Source organism: Palaemon carinicauda, chromosome 1, assembly GCF_036898095.1.
Source record: "Palaemon carinicauda isolate YSFRI2023 chromosome 1, ASM3689809v2, whole genome shotgun sequence".
NCBI classification, from domain to species: domain Eukaryota; kingdom Metazoa; phylum Arthropoda; class Malacostraca; order Decapoda; family Palaemonidae; genus Palaemon; species Palaemon carinicauda.
The window spans coordinates 132,869,178-132,884,852 of NC_090725.1; the positions used below are offsets into that span (position 1 = coordinate 132,869,178).

The following is a 15,675-nucleotide window of genomic DNA, read 5'->3' on the forward strand; positions in this document are numbered from 1 at the left end:
CTGTGAACCAGTGCGAAGCAAATCATCGCATTCCTCGAAAATAGATCTTATGCTCAGCAAGGCATGCAGTTATCATAGGGACACTACGTCCCACTCCCACCAGCAACCTCTACAAATGGGCTGGTATTGCACACCTCCCCAAGAAATCAGGAGGCATACAACAACAAAAATTGAAAATAGCAAACAAATCTTGGACTCAAAACACCCACTACATCCTCATGTGCCAGTTCCAAGAAGACTTAGGTTAAGAAAGAGCTTCACTACTGTGGAGGGACTGCCAGCCCAAATACCAGAGCAGAATGATAGAATGGACCAATGGAGGGACTCTGATAGGAGACTACCCCCAAAAGTACAGTGCTGGACCCTACCGAAGAAATTGCTGATGTGGAACTACTGGTACTTCCCAGGCATGATTGGTGAACCCTCAACAGAGCTGGAGCTGGAGTGGCCAAAATTGTTGACAATCTGGTCAAATGGGGCATTAAAATTGACCAGTCCTGATGTGGAGAAAATACCCAGACCATCAATCGTATTCTTCGATTATGCCCCATATCTTATACTTTGGACAACTCTGACTTAGTTATTGTCAATGATAGAACACTTTAATGGTTGGCAGTTTGATATGATAAGCTATGATGTTGATTTGTCCAGACTTCAGAAAAATATTCTTCAAGATAGTAGCCTGAATATCTACACTTGCTATTGTTAAGAGTTATTTATAAGGGCCCCAATTATTGTCAAGAATGTCAAAGGTCAAGGTGTAGGGAAACCATTTCCATATTCATTATCAAATAATTAAAATCATAAATAAACATAAAATTGAGTGAAAACATCAAAATTATACTAATAACCTCTCACAACTAATTCTTCCACTAATGACACCAGTAAGAGTAAAGACTCAAATGTCGCCTCACAACCCAAGGCCATAGGGATGGTAACAGCATGATTAAACTGGTTGAAGTATAGGCTTACCCCTTTAATGGAACTAAGTGTATTGTAAGAAAATAGTTATTGCCACTTCAATAATCTTGGCAGGCAAAGAATGATGAAAGTACGTCTAGAAACCAACCAGTTTTAGGAGATTGTTCTGTCCCTGAAATATCAGTATGTTTAGTGCACTCAGGAAGAAAATTTATTGGGCGACTGACAAAACCACCAAAACTCCCACAACCTGCTTACAAAAGAAACCTCAATCCCATTAATGGTATCCCTTCACAACAACCAAGAAAGTGAAAAGGAGAATATAAGTGGGATTGCAAGATAGAACAAAATTGATAAAGATGTAGGAGGATGAAGTAATAATAAAAAGTAAAACGGATATCAAGACACTTTTTGTCACTGAGGAAAAAGTATTTCCCCGTTTGAGAGTTCTCTTTTCTTGTCAATCACACATCACCAATAAAAATGTTATTTTCATTAGTAAAATAAATTTTTGAATATACTTACCCGATGATCATGTAGCTGTCAACTCCGTTGCCCGACAGAAATCTACGGTCGGGATACGCCAGCGATCGCTATCCAGGTGGGGGTGTACTCAACAGCGCCATCTGTGAGCAGGTACTCAAGTACTTCTTGTCAACAAGAACTCAATTTTCTCCTCGGTCCACTGGTTCTCTATGGGGAGGAAGGGCGGGTTCTTTAATTCATGATCATCGGGTAAGTATATTCAAAAATTTATTTTACTAATGAAAATAACATTTTTCAATATTAATCTTACCCGATGATCATGTAGCTGATTCACACCCAGGGTGGTGGGTGGAGACCAGCATACATGTTAACAAAGAAGCTAAGTATCCCGTATTTCATTTTATTAGTTATTCAAAATAACAAACATAAAATAAATAAGTACCTGGTAAGGAAGTCGACTTGAACCATTACTCTGCCTTTATTAAGTACGTCTTCCTTACTGAGCCTAGTGGTCCTCTTAGGATGCTGAACGACTCTTAGGTGCTGAAGTATAAAGGGCTGCAGCCCATACTAAAGGACCTCATCACAACCTCTAACCTAGGCGCTTCTCAAGAAAGAATTGACCACCCGCCAAATCAACCAGGATGCGGAAGGCTTCTTAGCCGACCGTACAACCCAAAGAACAACAATAAAAAGTATTCAAGAGAAAGGTTAAAAAGGTTATGGGATTATGGGAATGTAGTGGCTGAGCCCTCACCTACTACTGCACTCGCTGCTACGAATGGTCCCAGGGTGTAGCAGTTCTCGTAAAGAGACTGGACATCTTTGAGATAGAATGATGCGAACACTGACTTGCTTCTCCAATAGGTTGCATCCATAACACACTGCAGAGAACGGTTCTGTTTGAAGGCCACTGAAGTAGCCACAGCTCTCACTTCATGTGTCCTTACCTTCAGCAAAGCAAGGTCTTCTTCCTTCAGATGAGAATGTGCTTCTCTAATCAGAAGCCTGATGTAGTAAGAAACTGCGTTCTTAGACATTGGTAGAGAAGGCTTCTTGATAGCACACCATAAGGCTTCTGATTGTCCTCGTAATGGTTTTGACCTTCTTAGATAGTACCTAAGAGCTCTAACTGGGCAAAGTACTCTCTCCAGTTCGTTCCCCACCAAGTTGGACAGGCTTGGGATCTCGAACGACTTAGGCCAAGGACGTGAAGGAAGCTCGTTTTTAGCCAAAAAACCGAGCTGCAAGGAACATGTAGCCGTTTCAGATGTGAAACCTATGTTCCTGCTGAAGGCGTGGATCTCACTTACTCTTTTAGCTGTTGCTAAGCACACGAGGAAAAGAATTTTTAATGTGAGGTCCTTAAAAGAGGCTGATTGGAGCGGTTCAAATCTTGATGACATAAGGAACCTTAGGACCACGTCTAGATTCCAGCCTGGAGTGGACAACCGACGTTCCTTTGAGGTCTCAAAAGACCTAAGGAGGTCATGTAGATCTTTGTTGGTGGAAAGATCCAAGCCTCTGTGGCGGAAAACCGCTGCCAACATACTTCTGTAACCCTTGATCGTAGGAGCTGATAGGGATCTTACGTTCCTTAGATGTAACAGGAAGTCAGCAATCTGGGTTACAGTGGTACTGGTTGAGGAAACTGCATTGGCCTTGCACCAGCTTCGGAAGACTTCCCATTTAGACTGATAGACTCTGAGAGTGGATGTCCTCCTTGCTCTGGCAATCGCTCTGGCTGCCTCCTTCGAAAAGCCTCTAGCTCTTGAGAGTCTTTCGATAGTCTGAAGGCAGTCAGACGAAGAGCGTGGAGGTTTGGGTGTACCTTCTTTACGTGAGGTTGACGCAGAAGGTCCACTCTTAGAAGAAGAGTCCTGGGAACGTCGACCAGCCATTGCAGTACCTCTGTGAACCATTCTCTCGCGGGCCAGAGGGGAGCAACCAACGTCAGCCGTGTCCCTTTGTGAGAGGCGAACTTCTGAAGTACCCTGTTGACAATCTTGAACGGCGGGAATGCATACAGGTCGAGATGGGACCAATCCAGCAGAAAGGCATCCACGTGAACTGCTGCTGGGTCTGGAATCGGAGAACAATACAACGGGAGCCTCTTGGTCATCGAGGTAGCTAACAGATCTATGGTTGGCTGACCCCACAGGGCCCAAAGTCTGCTGCAAACATTCTTGTGAAGGGTCCACTCTGTGGGGATGACCTGACCCTTCCGGCTGAGGCGATCTGCCATGACATTCATATCGCCCTGAATGAACCTCGTTACCAGCGTGAGCTTTCGATCTTTTGACCAAATGAGGAGGTCCCTAGCGATCTCGAACAACTTCCTCGAATGAGTCCCTCCCTGCTTGGAGATGTAAGCCAAGGCTGTGGTGTTGTCGGAGTTCACCTCCACCACCTTGTTTAGCTGGAGGGACTTGAAGTTTATCAAGGCCAGATGAACCGCCAACAACTCCTTGCAATTGATGTGAAGTGTCCTTTGCTCCTGATTCCATGTTCCCGAGCATTCCTGTCCGTCCAATGTCGCACCCCAGCCCGTGTCTGATGCGTCCGAGAAGAGACGGTGGTCGGGGGTCTGAACAGCCAATGGTAGACCTTCCTTGAGAAGAATGCTGTTCTTCCACCACGTTAGAGTAGACCTCATCTCTTCGGAAACAGGAACTGAGACCGTCTCTAGCGTCATGTCCTTTATCCAGTGAGCAGCTAGATGATACTGAAGGGGGCGGAGGTGGAGTCTCCCTAACTCGATGAACAGGGCCAGCGATGAAAGTGTCCCTGTTAGACTCATCCACTGCCTGACTGAGCATCGGTTCCTTCTCAGCATGCTCTGGATGCATTCTAGGGCTTGGTTGATCCTTGGGGCCGACGGAAAAGCCCGAAAAGCTCGACTCTGAATCTCCATACCCAGGTAGACAATGGTCTGGGATGGGACGAGCTGGGACTTCTCTAAATTGACCAGGAGGCCCAGTTCCTTGGTCAGATCCATAGTCCATCTGAGATTCTCCAGACAGCGACGACTTGTGGGAGCTCTTAAAAGCCAGTCGTCTAAATAGAGGGAGGCTCTGATGTCTGCCAAGTGAAGGAATTTCGCAATATTCCTCATCAGTCTGGTAAACACAAGAGGTGCCGTGCTTAGGCCAAAGCACAGGGCTTGGAACTGGTACACAACCTTTCCAAAGACGAATCTTAGGAAAGGTTGGGAGTCTGGATGGATGGGGACGTGAAAGTATGCGTCTTTCAGGTCTAACGAGACCATCCAGTCCTCCTGCCTGACCGCTGCTAGGACCGACTTCGTCGTCTCCATCGTGAACGTCTGCTTGGTGACAAAAGCATTGAGAGCACTGACGTCCAGCACCGGTCTCCAACCTCCTGTCTTCTTGGCTACCAGGAAGAGACGGTTGTAAAAGCCCGGGGATTGATGATCCCGGACTATGACCACCGCTTCCTTTTGTAGCAAGAGCGACACCTCTTGTTGCAACGCTAGCCTCTTGTCCTTCTCCTTGTAGTTGGGAGAGAGGTTGATGGGAGATGTAGCTAGAGGGGGATTGCGGCAGAACGGAATTCTGTATCCCTCCCTTAGCCACTTCACAGACTGAGCGTCTGCACCTCTGCTCTCCCAAGCTTGCCAGAAGGTCTTGAGTCTGGCTCCTACTGCTGTCTGGAGAGGAAGGCAGTCAAAACTTGCCTTTTGCGGACTTGGAACCCTTCTTGGACTTGCCACGGTGACTGTCTGCACGGGTACCTCCTCTGCTGGAGGTTCTGCCACGAAAGGGCGGGATGAACCTAGAAGCAGGTGTGTCAACTGCTGCAGGGCGGAAGGGTCTAGGCACGGAAGGTAAGGTTTTAGCCTTACGTGCAGAAGAAGCCATCAGATCATGAGTATCCTTCTGGATAAGAGAGGCAGCCATCCCCTTAATCAACTCCTCCGGAAACAGACACTTGGAGAGAGGAGCAAACAACAACTCTGACTTCTGGCAAGGAGTGATACCAGCAGATAAGAAGGAGCAAAGATGTTCTCTCTTCTTAAGGACTCCTGATACATATGAAGCCGCAAGTTCACCAGACCCATCCCGAATTGCCTTGTCCATGCTAGACATGATCAGCATGGCCGAGTCCTTATCTGAAGGGGAAGTCTTCCTGCTTAAGGCTCCCAAACACCAATCGAGGAAGTTGAATATCTCGAAGGCACGAAAGACTCCCTTCAACAGATGATCTAAATCGGAAAAGGACCAGCAGATCTTCGAACGTCTCATAGCCAACCTGCGGGGAGAGTCAACCAGACTTGAGAAGTCGGCCTGGGCAGAGGCAGGAACCCCCAAGCCGGGTTCCTCTCCCGTGGCATACCAGACGCTCGACTTAGAAGCAAGCTTGGGAGGAGGAAAGACAAAAGAGGTCCTTCCCAGTTGCTTCTTGGAATGCAACCAGTCCCCCATAACCCTCAAAGCTCTCCTAGATGATCTGGCGAGAACAAGCTTGGTGAAGGCAGGCGCAGCAGACTGCATGCCCAGAGCAAACTCGGAGGGAGGAGAACGAGGGGTTGCAGACACAAAATGCTCAGGATACAAGTCCCTGAACAAGGCAAGGACTTTGCGAAAGTCTAAGGAGGGTGGCGAAGACTTGTGCCCTTCAATATCAGAGTGAGGTTCATCCAGATGTGCAGCTTCATCATCCGATACATCATCATCCGAAAGTTGAGTTGTGAGTGGCAAAGGCAGAGCAGCAAGCTGAACGGCTGAATCCGGCAGAACGGGTGCATGCGTACCTGCGGATCCAACATCATGCCTCTGCTGGTCGGTCTGCGAGCTGGCAACAACAAAAGCAGAGGGCTGGTGTGTGGGAGGGGCTGCGGTGGGCTGAGGAGCATGCGGTATGGTATGCAGAGCATGCTGTAAGGTATGCGGCTCATGCTGCATGGTATGCGGAGCATGCTGTAAGGTATGCAGAGCATGCTGCATGGGCTGAGGAGAATGCCGCATAGTGCTGGAACCCGGCAACTCCTGATGCGGCAGCTCACGCATGTTAGCAGATGGTGCAGCAAGAACATGCGTCTGGCAGGGAGGACTGCGCATCGGTGGAGGAGCTCTCACAGGTGGAGTGTGGGAGCAGGCAGCCGCAATATCTGCTGAGCGCACAACCTCTGCGGGTTGTAGGTTAACAGGAGAGGTGTTAACTTTCTCGGCATGATACTCCTGCATGAATGCCGCAAGCTGAGACTGCATAGTCTGCAGCATGGACCACTTAGGGTCTACTGTGGTTGGAGCAACAACAGACGGAGCAGTAGCCTGTTGAGGGACCACTCTACCTCTCTTGGGAGGTGTGCAGTCATCAGATGACTGTGGCGAGTCCGAACTGACCCAGTGGCTACACCTGGGCCGTTGGACTAGCTCGGAAGGGACCTTACGTTTGAGCGGTCGTGAGACCTTGGTCCAGCGTTTCCTCCTGGAAACTTCTTCCACAGACGAGGAATGTAAGGGCTCATTCGTCTGTATGTGGATGGGACGATCCTTAACAGATACGTCCGCAACCACTGAGGATACATCCGTGCGCCGATCAAGGCCTGCCGAACCCTTTGGTCCTTCGACATTGCTTCTCCCCTTGGCTTGGGAGCTTGCAAGAGGTCCCGGACTGGGAGGACGACTGGCACGCACAGATGTACCCTCATGCGCAACACTGACACTGACACTATGCACATCACTAGCACTAACACTTCCCACTGCACTCTTCGCTTTCAGCTCTCTGACATCTGCCAAGAGCTGATTACGGTCACTAACCAACGACTCCACCTTCTCACTGAGCACTCGTAGCAGGTTCGGGAGTCACCACCACAGGGGAAGGAAAAGGTTGAGGGGCATGGGGAGAGGAAAAATCCACAGAGCGAGAAGAACTCCTCCTATCTCTCTCCTTCTCTAACCTACGTGCATATCTAAGGAATTCGTTAAAATCGAATTCCGAAAGCCCAGCACATTCCCCACATCGATCTTCCAATTGACAGGATTTACCCCTACAATTGGAACATACGGTGTGAGGATCTATAGAGGCCTTCGGAAGACGCCTAGTACAAGTCCTAACACTACACTGCCTGTATTTAGGAACTTGGGACTGGTCAGACATCTTGAATTTAGAAGTAGTCAAGGGGGAATTCCAAAATTAAGCAAAGTTCGTTAACCAATAAATCAAATTAATTCCAAAAGCTTGCTAAGCTAAGGATAAAGCTTCCTGAACAGCGAAGGCTAAACTTTAGAGCAAATACATCACCAAATCGTGAACAATAACTCCAAAATCAACAGCGTATCCAAGTAGGTCTTGCCGGCGGCACGACAGAGGAAAAATTGAGTTCTTGTTGACAAGAAGTACTTGAGTACCTGCTCACAGATGGCGCTGTTGAGTACACCCCCACCTGGATAGCGATCGCTGGCGTATCCCGACCGTAGATTTCTGTCGGGCAACGGAGTTGACAGCTACATGATCATCGGGTAAGATTAATATTGAAAAAACATAAATACTGTATTCTACATTGTTGCCCTCTAACGTTGTCAAGGCAAAGGGGAAGCCAGCTAATCTAGTTTTCACCTTCTGTCCTAAGGAAACTATGGACATTTTTAAAAATCATATTATATAGCATGGTTGATATAATAAACTCACAAGAAAATTTAATTGAAATTAAAATAAAAAATAGGCGATATTGAGAAAAATCTCAATTAGCAAAGACGTCTGGAAACTTCACAAGAATACTGTGGTCACCTCTCTAATAGATGCATCGATGATAATACATACTGTAAAGCTGCTACAGACTATGGGATCCACCCACATTTTCACACCACCACCAATTGATGACTGAGTTTTCCCATTGAAGAGGACTTGAAATTTCTAGCATGATTTTGTGGTTTAAAAAAGGGATTTTGACGAAGGAAAAATCTATTTCTGGGGAGAGACCTGTGGCGCCCGGTGAAAAGAGTCCTTCTTATATATCTTTTCTGAATAAAAACACAATTGTAATAACAATGGCTATTGTGGATATGGCCGTGGCCTGAGACCGCAGTAAGGGCCACCGGAGGGTCGTATCTAAACAATATGAAGCCCGTCCCATGCAGTAAACAATATATAAATATAACAATAGAACGAAAGTCATAGAGAATCCCTCAAGCCGGAGTAGAACTCAAGGCGGAGTGGAAAACGTTCATAAACTATTCCCGAGCCGTAACGGGGAGAGGACGAAACACGGACCAAAATAACGCTAACAATTGAAAAGTCACGAAAAACAAATAACTCGTAAGTTATCATCCACCCCGAGGGGGAGAGGTGAGGGAGGGAGAACCCGTTGAACGCACAAAACGGAAAACGGGAAATCCGCTCAACCACCAGAGTTAAGAAAGAAAACGAGAGAAAGGGGTAACTCGTGACTGCGAACAGAAAACGGGGACCCCAATCTCTCGCTCTCTTGGACACAAAAACAGGACTAAAAATCACACAACACTATTATAAACGTATAAAATAAAAATGTACATCCATATAACACTACGATCGAAGAATAGCATCAGTTAAAACTTAAAATAAATAGCACAGTCGAGTGACGAACGCCTCGGAGGGGCGGTTACTAAACAAAAACAAAGCTAAATCGCTATCTCGTTCGTAGGCTGGACTTACTAGCAAAAAGTACCATGAGCATAAATACACAAAAAAATAAAAATAAAAATAATAACGGTTCTAAAGGCATAAGGCCAGGGACTTAACCAAGAACCTAAGTGACAGAGTACTAAACGGGCAGACAAAGATGAATTCCCAAACAAGTGAACAAACAATGGCCGCCATGGAAGGCCAGACGGGAATAATAAAACAGACTATACTGGATATAAAACAAAAGCCCGGTACAATAAAATACAGTCAAAACAAACTATGGTACTTAACATTGGAATGTGTGAAGATGGAGCTTCGGACATGACAAAATAAATCCACGATAGATAAAAAAGACCGAGAGCACAACAAAACAATTCAACACTTGTATTCCAAAAAGAAGGATGTTGTTCAGATGGCGCTCGCGTCGTGGCAGTGGTGATTGGCTAGGACCTTTGTATTGGCCCATCCCTTTGACGAAGGAATTAACTAAATGGAAGACAACCTGTGAATAGTGGTTTTGACGCGCCTTTGCTTTATACACGACACCCAAAAGGTGCTCGCGCGAGGGTAGTAACCTCAGCATTCCATGCTTTTTTCTTTCTCTGGTATAATTGGAAGGTTTTATCAGAAAAGATATATAAGAAGGACTCTTTTCACCCGGCGCCACAGATCGACCCAGAAAAATAGGATATACTGTACTGTATTTATAATTTCAGTAACGGGTTTATGATAAAGAAAATGAGAAAAAAATAACTGTATGAATAACATATACTGTACTGTAATCTGATGAATAGCTTAACAGTCTAATAATGTTGTTAGTCTTTCCTTTATCTAAAGAATTAAATTCAGACAAAGTTGCATCCCTTCATGTATTAACGAAAAGACTGAGTTTGCATTTATTTTGTCTTTTATAATCTTTGATATGTGCATATAGAATGCTGTGCAATCTGAAATTCAACATCCTCAATAAATGCATATAAATTCTAACTCAAAAGAAAATTCAATCCTATGGCAAGTTTGCATTAGTGTCTATCCATATCAAAATATTGTGCTAATATTTGTAAAGCAACTGAAGTTTAACTATTCACAAATATCTTGAATGCAAGTTTCCCTCTAAAGTTACATCTGTAAGCAATATTTTTTATGTGATAGACTTGTAAAAAAAACATATAATTCAGTGATCTCTTAGTCATCATCTTTCACAAAAATTTCATTCTGGAAATATAAAAATTGTTTGATGGAATTATTAACTAATAACACATACATAAGAAACTGAATACTATTACCAAAATGTTATTTGGTATAAAAAGGTTTACCAATTCTACATTATCATAATTTTTAGCAATTTTTTTATTTTTCAGCAAACCATAGATGGATTTTTAAATTTTTATCTAAGAGCTAAAATATATCTATATATTTGGTAGTCAGTATAGCAGTGTCATGATTGCTGAGGCCGATTTTTAGCCAAAAGTAATTTTGACTGATGAACCTTTTTTTGGATGGATTACCCAGTACTGTATCATACTATTATTATTTTCATGATAAGTTTGTGTGCATAGGGTGTGCTTGCTTTTTTTTCTTTTATTAATGGATTTTTTGTTAGTCTGATGATGATGATGTTAAAAATTAACAATAAAGCCAATATAAACTCAGAATTAGGCCTTTCATGGGGAAAATTCAGGAAAATTGGTGTTTTGGATAAATATAAAGGTCGATGAAAAGTTACAACCTGCTAGGATAGAGTAAGATTGAGACTCTCAGATATTAATTGACATATTTTCCATGGAAATCAACAAGACATCTGTCAAAGGAGGGAGCTCACTAAAGCAGGACTGTTATGTGCATAATGAGCCAGGAACATTCCCCATAAAATGCAGATTCTACAAGCTCACGATGAGGTAACTATTACTATTACTACAAAACATACTTTTTGTTACAGCTTTAACTGGTAGTTTGATTTGCTGGACTTGTTTTTTCAATGATGAGGTGCATTTTCACATAGGTTGACATTATACCATCAAAACATGATTTTTTTGGAATCGACTCAGCCTCATGAACATGTACTTTGATCTCTTAGTGTTGAGAAAGTTAGTCATTTGCTTCAGGTTATTGGGTGTCCACTATTGTAAACAAACTACTATGTACTTAATGAATCACATTTCAATTACCTATTTTGTTGTCTTCTTGAAAATGACAATAATTCAGAATTAAATGTAGTGTATATATCAAAACTTTCTAAACTATCTATTAAAGTTTTACAGACAGGGAAAGTTATTAAGTTACTTTGATGATACATAAATATACTGTATAAATAGACTGAGACACCTAAACAAGGATTCATTCTTCTACAATATTGTCCATTTACCTAGTCCATTTGAATTTGGACTAAATACCATAGTGAGGAAAATGAAATTCAATATACCAAGTAATCTTTCATATTTTTTTAATAAGAAATATTATGGTGATGAAAGCTCTTTGCCAGCACACTGTTCATATAAGTATATATTGACTACAAACCCAATGTAAAATGCTTCATGTCTTCTCAAATACAATATTTTTCTAGTGCAAAACATTAATTTTTTTTATTCAATCATCCTTTAATGGTATATGTAAACATAAATTTCAGCATCATTATTTCATGGATATAATTGACTATTTTTATGAAAAGACAAGGTTATATAACAAAAGACATCAGATCATATGACAATATCTATTCATAAATATCAAACTTATACCTGCTTAAACAACACTATTTTACTGTACAAAGTGTAAGATGGGAAAATTCAATGCAGCACATGGCTAATCTTTCTTCATTGAGCCTGAAGATTCAAGTTTATCTTGTAGCTTTTTGAATTCTTCTTCTACCAAGTCATCTGCGGCATCTTTCACCTCAGTTACTTCAATCACCTGTAATATTTTGTTTATTAAAAAAGATGTGATAAAACTCTGAAAGCTAGATCTTCACTAAAGATCAATCAATTCTACCCTACAGCATTAAACAATCATCATCAGTATACTGTACAATATTCTTATAAAAGAATATTTTATTTTAGATTTATTAGCATAAACAGAGGGGATAAACCAAACAATACTTCAAAAGTTACTCAGGTGAACTTTCTAAAGCTTCAGAGATTTAAGAAATAATTTTAAGAAGATATGATTTGTGAGAGGCTGCAATGTACTTCAACATTTGTAAACTTAAGGCAAGAAATTAGAGTAATAAATGCATCTTTAAATTTTTTTCGTAACTGATAAATACTAGTGATTAAAAGCCACTCAGGAAAAGCCGAGATCAGCTGCATGCCATTGCACAATGTATTAGAGCATAACCATATATCCAAATGAATTATGGCCCATACCTTCTCACCATAGCTCCTAATGACTCAGCTGATAGACCTATAGCCCCTAAAAACTCCTAGCCCCCAGTCCCAAGGACATAAAGTAAGACCAACAAAATCAATTTAGACAAAATAGGTTCATTAAAAAACTACCCAATGTTAACCTGATTGTAGCTCATGTGAATAAATTTATAACTTGGCAAAACTAGATTATTGAACAACAGTTTGGAAGATGGGCATATCCACATTAACAACCCCTCCCTATCTTTCTTTCTGTCTTGACTACATATTTAAGGGCTATTTTAGTTAAAAATGCCATGTATTTAGTCTGAACATATTTCATTAGCACTGGTTTACATTGAATTTCGTTTACTTAACAGTACTTCATATAAAAACTTTCCTCACGGTAAAGTAGCCCTATCTCATGTTACCTCATGCTAGAGATGCTACTCAGAAAGATGAACAAAGTTTATCAGACTTGTCTGTCTTTCTCTAAGGGCAATTGCCAACATTTCAAAAACATTCTCAGTGTACAATATTTAAAAAGAAAGTGTGATGGCATCACTGCCAAATCTTTTTAGTTATATTGTTAATTTGTTTACATGAAATACACTAAAATTTGCTATTTCTAAAGTCAATTTTTAAAAAAATATTTTCATACCTCACTATGCTGTATATTGCTTTCTGAACAACTTTCTTAGTTCAGTTGAAAAAATGTAACTGAACTGCAGAAAAATATCTAAGTCATAACATAAGTTTGTTTATTAACAAATTTTAGTCATTCCTCGTGACCAAACATCTAATTCTCACAAATCTGAGTTTATTTAAATATTTTATCACAGACATCAGTTGACTTGGATACATTTTGGGCGGACCCAAATTCCCATTTTTTCTCTCACAAATATCATTTCTTAAATTTAATTTCAAGTTTTATTTTGCTATTTAGAACTTCATGGTTTACAATAGAACAAGTCCATAGAAAATCTATACAACTACTCATATCTTTGTATCAAGATGTGTAAGTTTCCTTTTTTTTTTTAATGCTGCTGGTCACAATTTGACATTTTCTTGGCTTTCACTAATTCATTACATAAACTATCAATGGAAACAGAGCCATAGATTAAATTCAAACCATTTTAGCAGATCACGAAATTATAACAATGTACCCTGTGATATTTTGAGATTACAAAGAAAAAAAAAAGTTGTCATCTGCAGCCTATGTTTACACAAATTGAAGACGATTACAGCTTCCACATTTTTTTTCTATACCAAAATAATAAAAACCTACTTCAAACATTTTCAAGAGACCAAATTAATCAAGGTATTAAACAATTTTTATCAAAATTGAATAAGAGATCTGTGAACCTGAAGCACTTCTGATCTAAGTAATTCTGGATATGGAATTCTCAATCTGTAGTTTTTTTTTTTATAATTGTACATATTCTATTTATTTCATATAGTTAAGCTTTTATAAATGCTCCCCATACTCTTTTACACCTTTAATGGATGTAAAATGCTAATTTCTAACATAAATCACTAAAATGTAAAAAAATTAAAATATCTGTTGGCCTGTGAAACCAACGACATATTGAGGAGTCATTAAAAAAAATGTTCATATATTTGCCAGAAAAATCAAAATTTTTAAATAGTAATCTGTATTTTTCCTAATTATACAAACTTGAACATGAATTCACTGAAGATGGGTTGTCTGCTAAACTTTCAACTAGATGAATATATTTTCTTGGTGGGTGATGGTAGAGTCCTTGGTTTTTCAATGCCAGTCTATACCCTAAAATTTTATTAGCTCATCAATCCATCATCTTCTCTTGCTTGTGTTATTCTTAATGTCCATCTATTATGCGTCATTCTCATTATACGTCCTGCCCATGTCCATCTGTTTTTCTTACATGTTGTTAGAATATCCTCTATTTTGGTTTGCTCTCTTAGTGTTATTTTCCTCATCATTCTTTTCATAGCTCTTGTAACTATCATATATCTTAAGGCTTTAGTAAGGCTCCAAGTTTCTGATGCGTAAGTTAATACTGGTAGGACCATCTGAACATAGTATATACTTTTCCTTTTAGATAAAGTAGAATTTAACTTTTCATAATCTTATTTTGTTTATCAAAAGCTCTCCATCCCATTCTTATCCTTCTTTTAATTTTGGTCTCATGTCCTGGGGAAACACTTACTGTCTGTCCTAAGTACATATATTAATTAACAATATGTAGACTAGGGGTTTGTCCATAACCCTTATTTGTTGTCTCTGCATTTTACTTGAAAATTATCTTAGCTTTACTCATATTCATTTTCAGTCTACATCTCTACTTTTTCTATTCAAAATTTCTATCATCTTTTGCAATTCTTCCTATGAATCACTAAATAGAACTATGTCATCTGCATATCTTAACTTGTTAAGGTATTCCCCATTAATATCAATTCGTACATTTTCCCAAACTAAATTATCAAAAACTTCTTCTAGGCACGCTGTGAATAATTTAGGAGATGAGGTTTCCCTGTCTAGCTACCTTTATGTAGTATACAGTAGATATCTTCAAGTGTTCTAACATAAGAATCATCCATTTCTTGTCTTTGGATGGCTTGCATTACGGCTGAAGATTTGACATAATCAAAAGCTTTTTCATAGTCTATAAATGTCATATATAGTGATGTCATAATCTGTTGATTTTTCTATTAGCTGATTAATTACATGAATATGGTCAGTTGTTAAATAGTTGCTTTTAAATACTGTCTGTTCTCTTGATTAATTAAAGTCTAGCTGCCTCTCTATTCCGTATAATATGATCTTTGCAAATTTGTATATATTACTGAGAGTAAGATTATTGGGTGAAAATTTCTAAGATATTTTATGTCTCCCTTTTTGTGAATTAATATAATGATAAAATTTTTTCAAGCTGTAGGTATAGAGCCTTCTTGCAGACACTTTGTGTAAAGTTCAGCCAGTTTTACTACAATGAAATCTCCATCTATTATGAAACCAATTGTTAGCCTATCTTCTGCTGCTTTGCCTCTTTACATGCCTTTTAATCTGCTCTTTACTTCTCTTACTGCAACGTTTAGTATCGACTCATGCATTATATTATTTATATTGGCAAAGTTATTTCTTATATCACTTTTGTATAGCATTTTATAAAAATCATCAGCAATTTCTATCACCGTCTCATTTTTTATACTGTATTTCTATTTTCATCTTTTAAAGCAAACATCTGTTGGTGCCCTATTCTAAGTCTTTTTTTTTTTAAATTAATTTGATGCTTTTTCCCTTCTTTGGTGTTTCCTCAAT

At 40.2% G+C, this 15,675-nt stretch overlaps 1 protein-coding gene across 1 annotated transcript in view; it reads right to left on the minus strand.

Annotated features, from left to right (window-relative positions):
* Nucleotides 1–11,459: 11,459 nt before the first annotated feature.
* Nucleotides 11,460–15,675, minus strand: part of LOC137643207 (NFU1 iron-sulfur cluster scaffold homolog, mitochondrial-like) — a 225,675-nt gene continuing 221,459 nt past the window's right edge. The window contains exon 7 of the mRNA XM_068376057.1: nt 11,460–11,940. Within this exon, the coding sequence (XP_068232158.1) occupies nt 11,833–11,940 (108 nt within the window). The 3' untranslated portion in view covers nt 11,460–11,832. The remainder of the gene's footprint in view (nt 11,941–15,675) is intronic.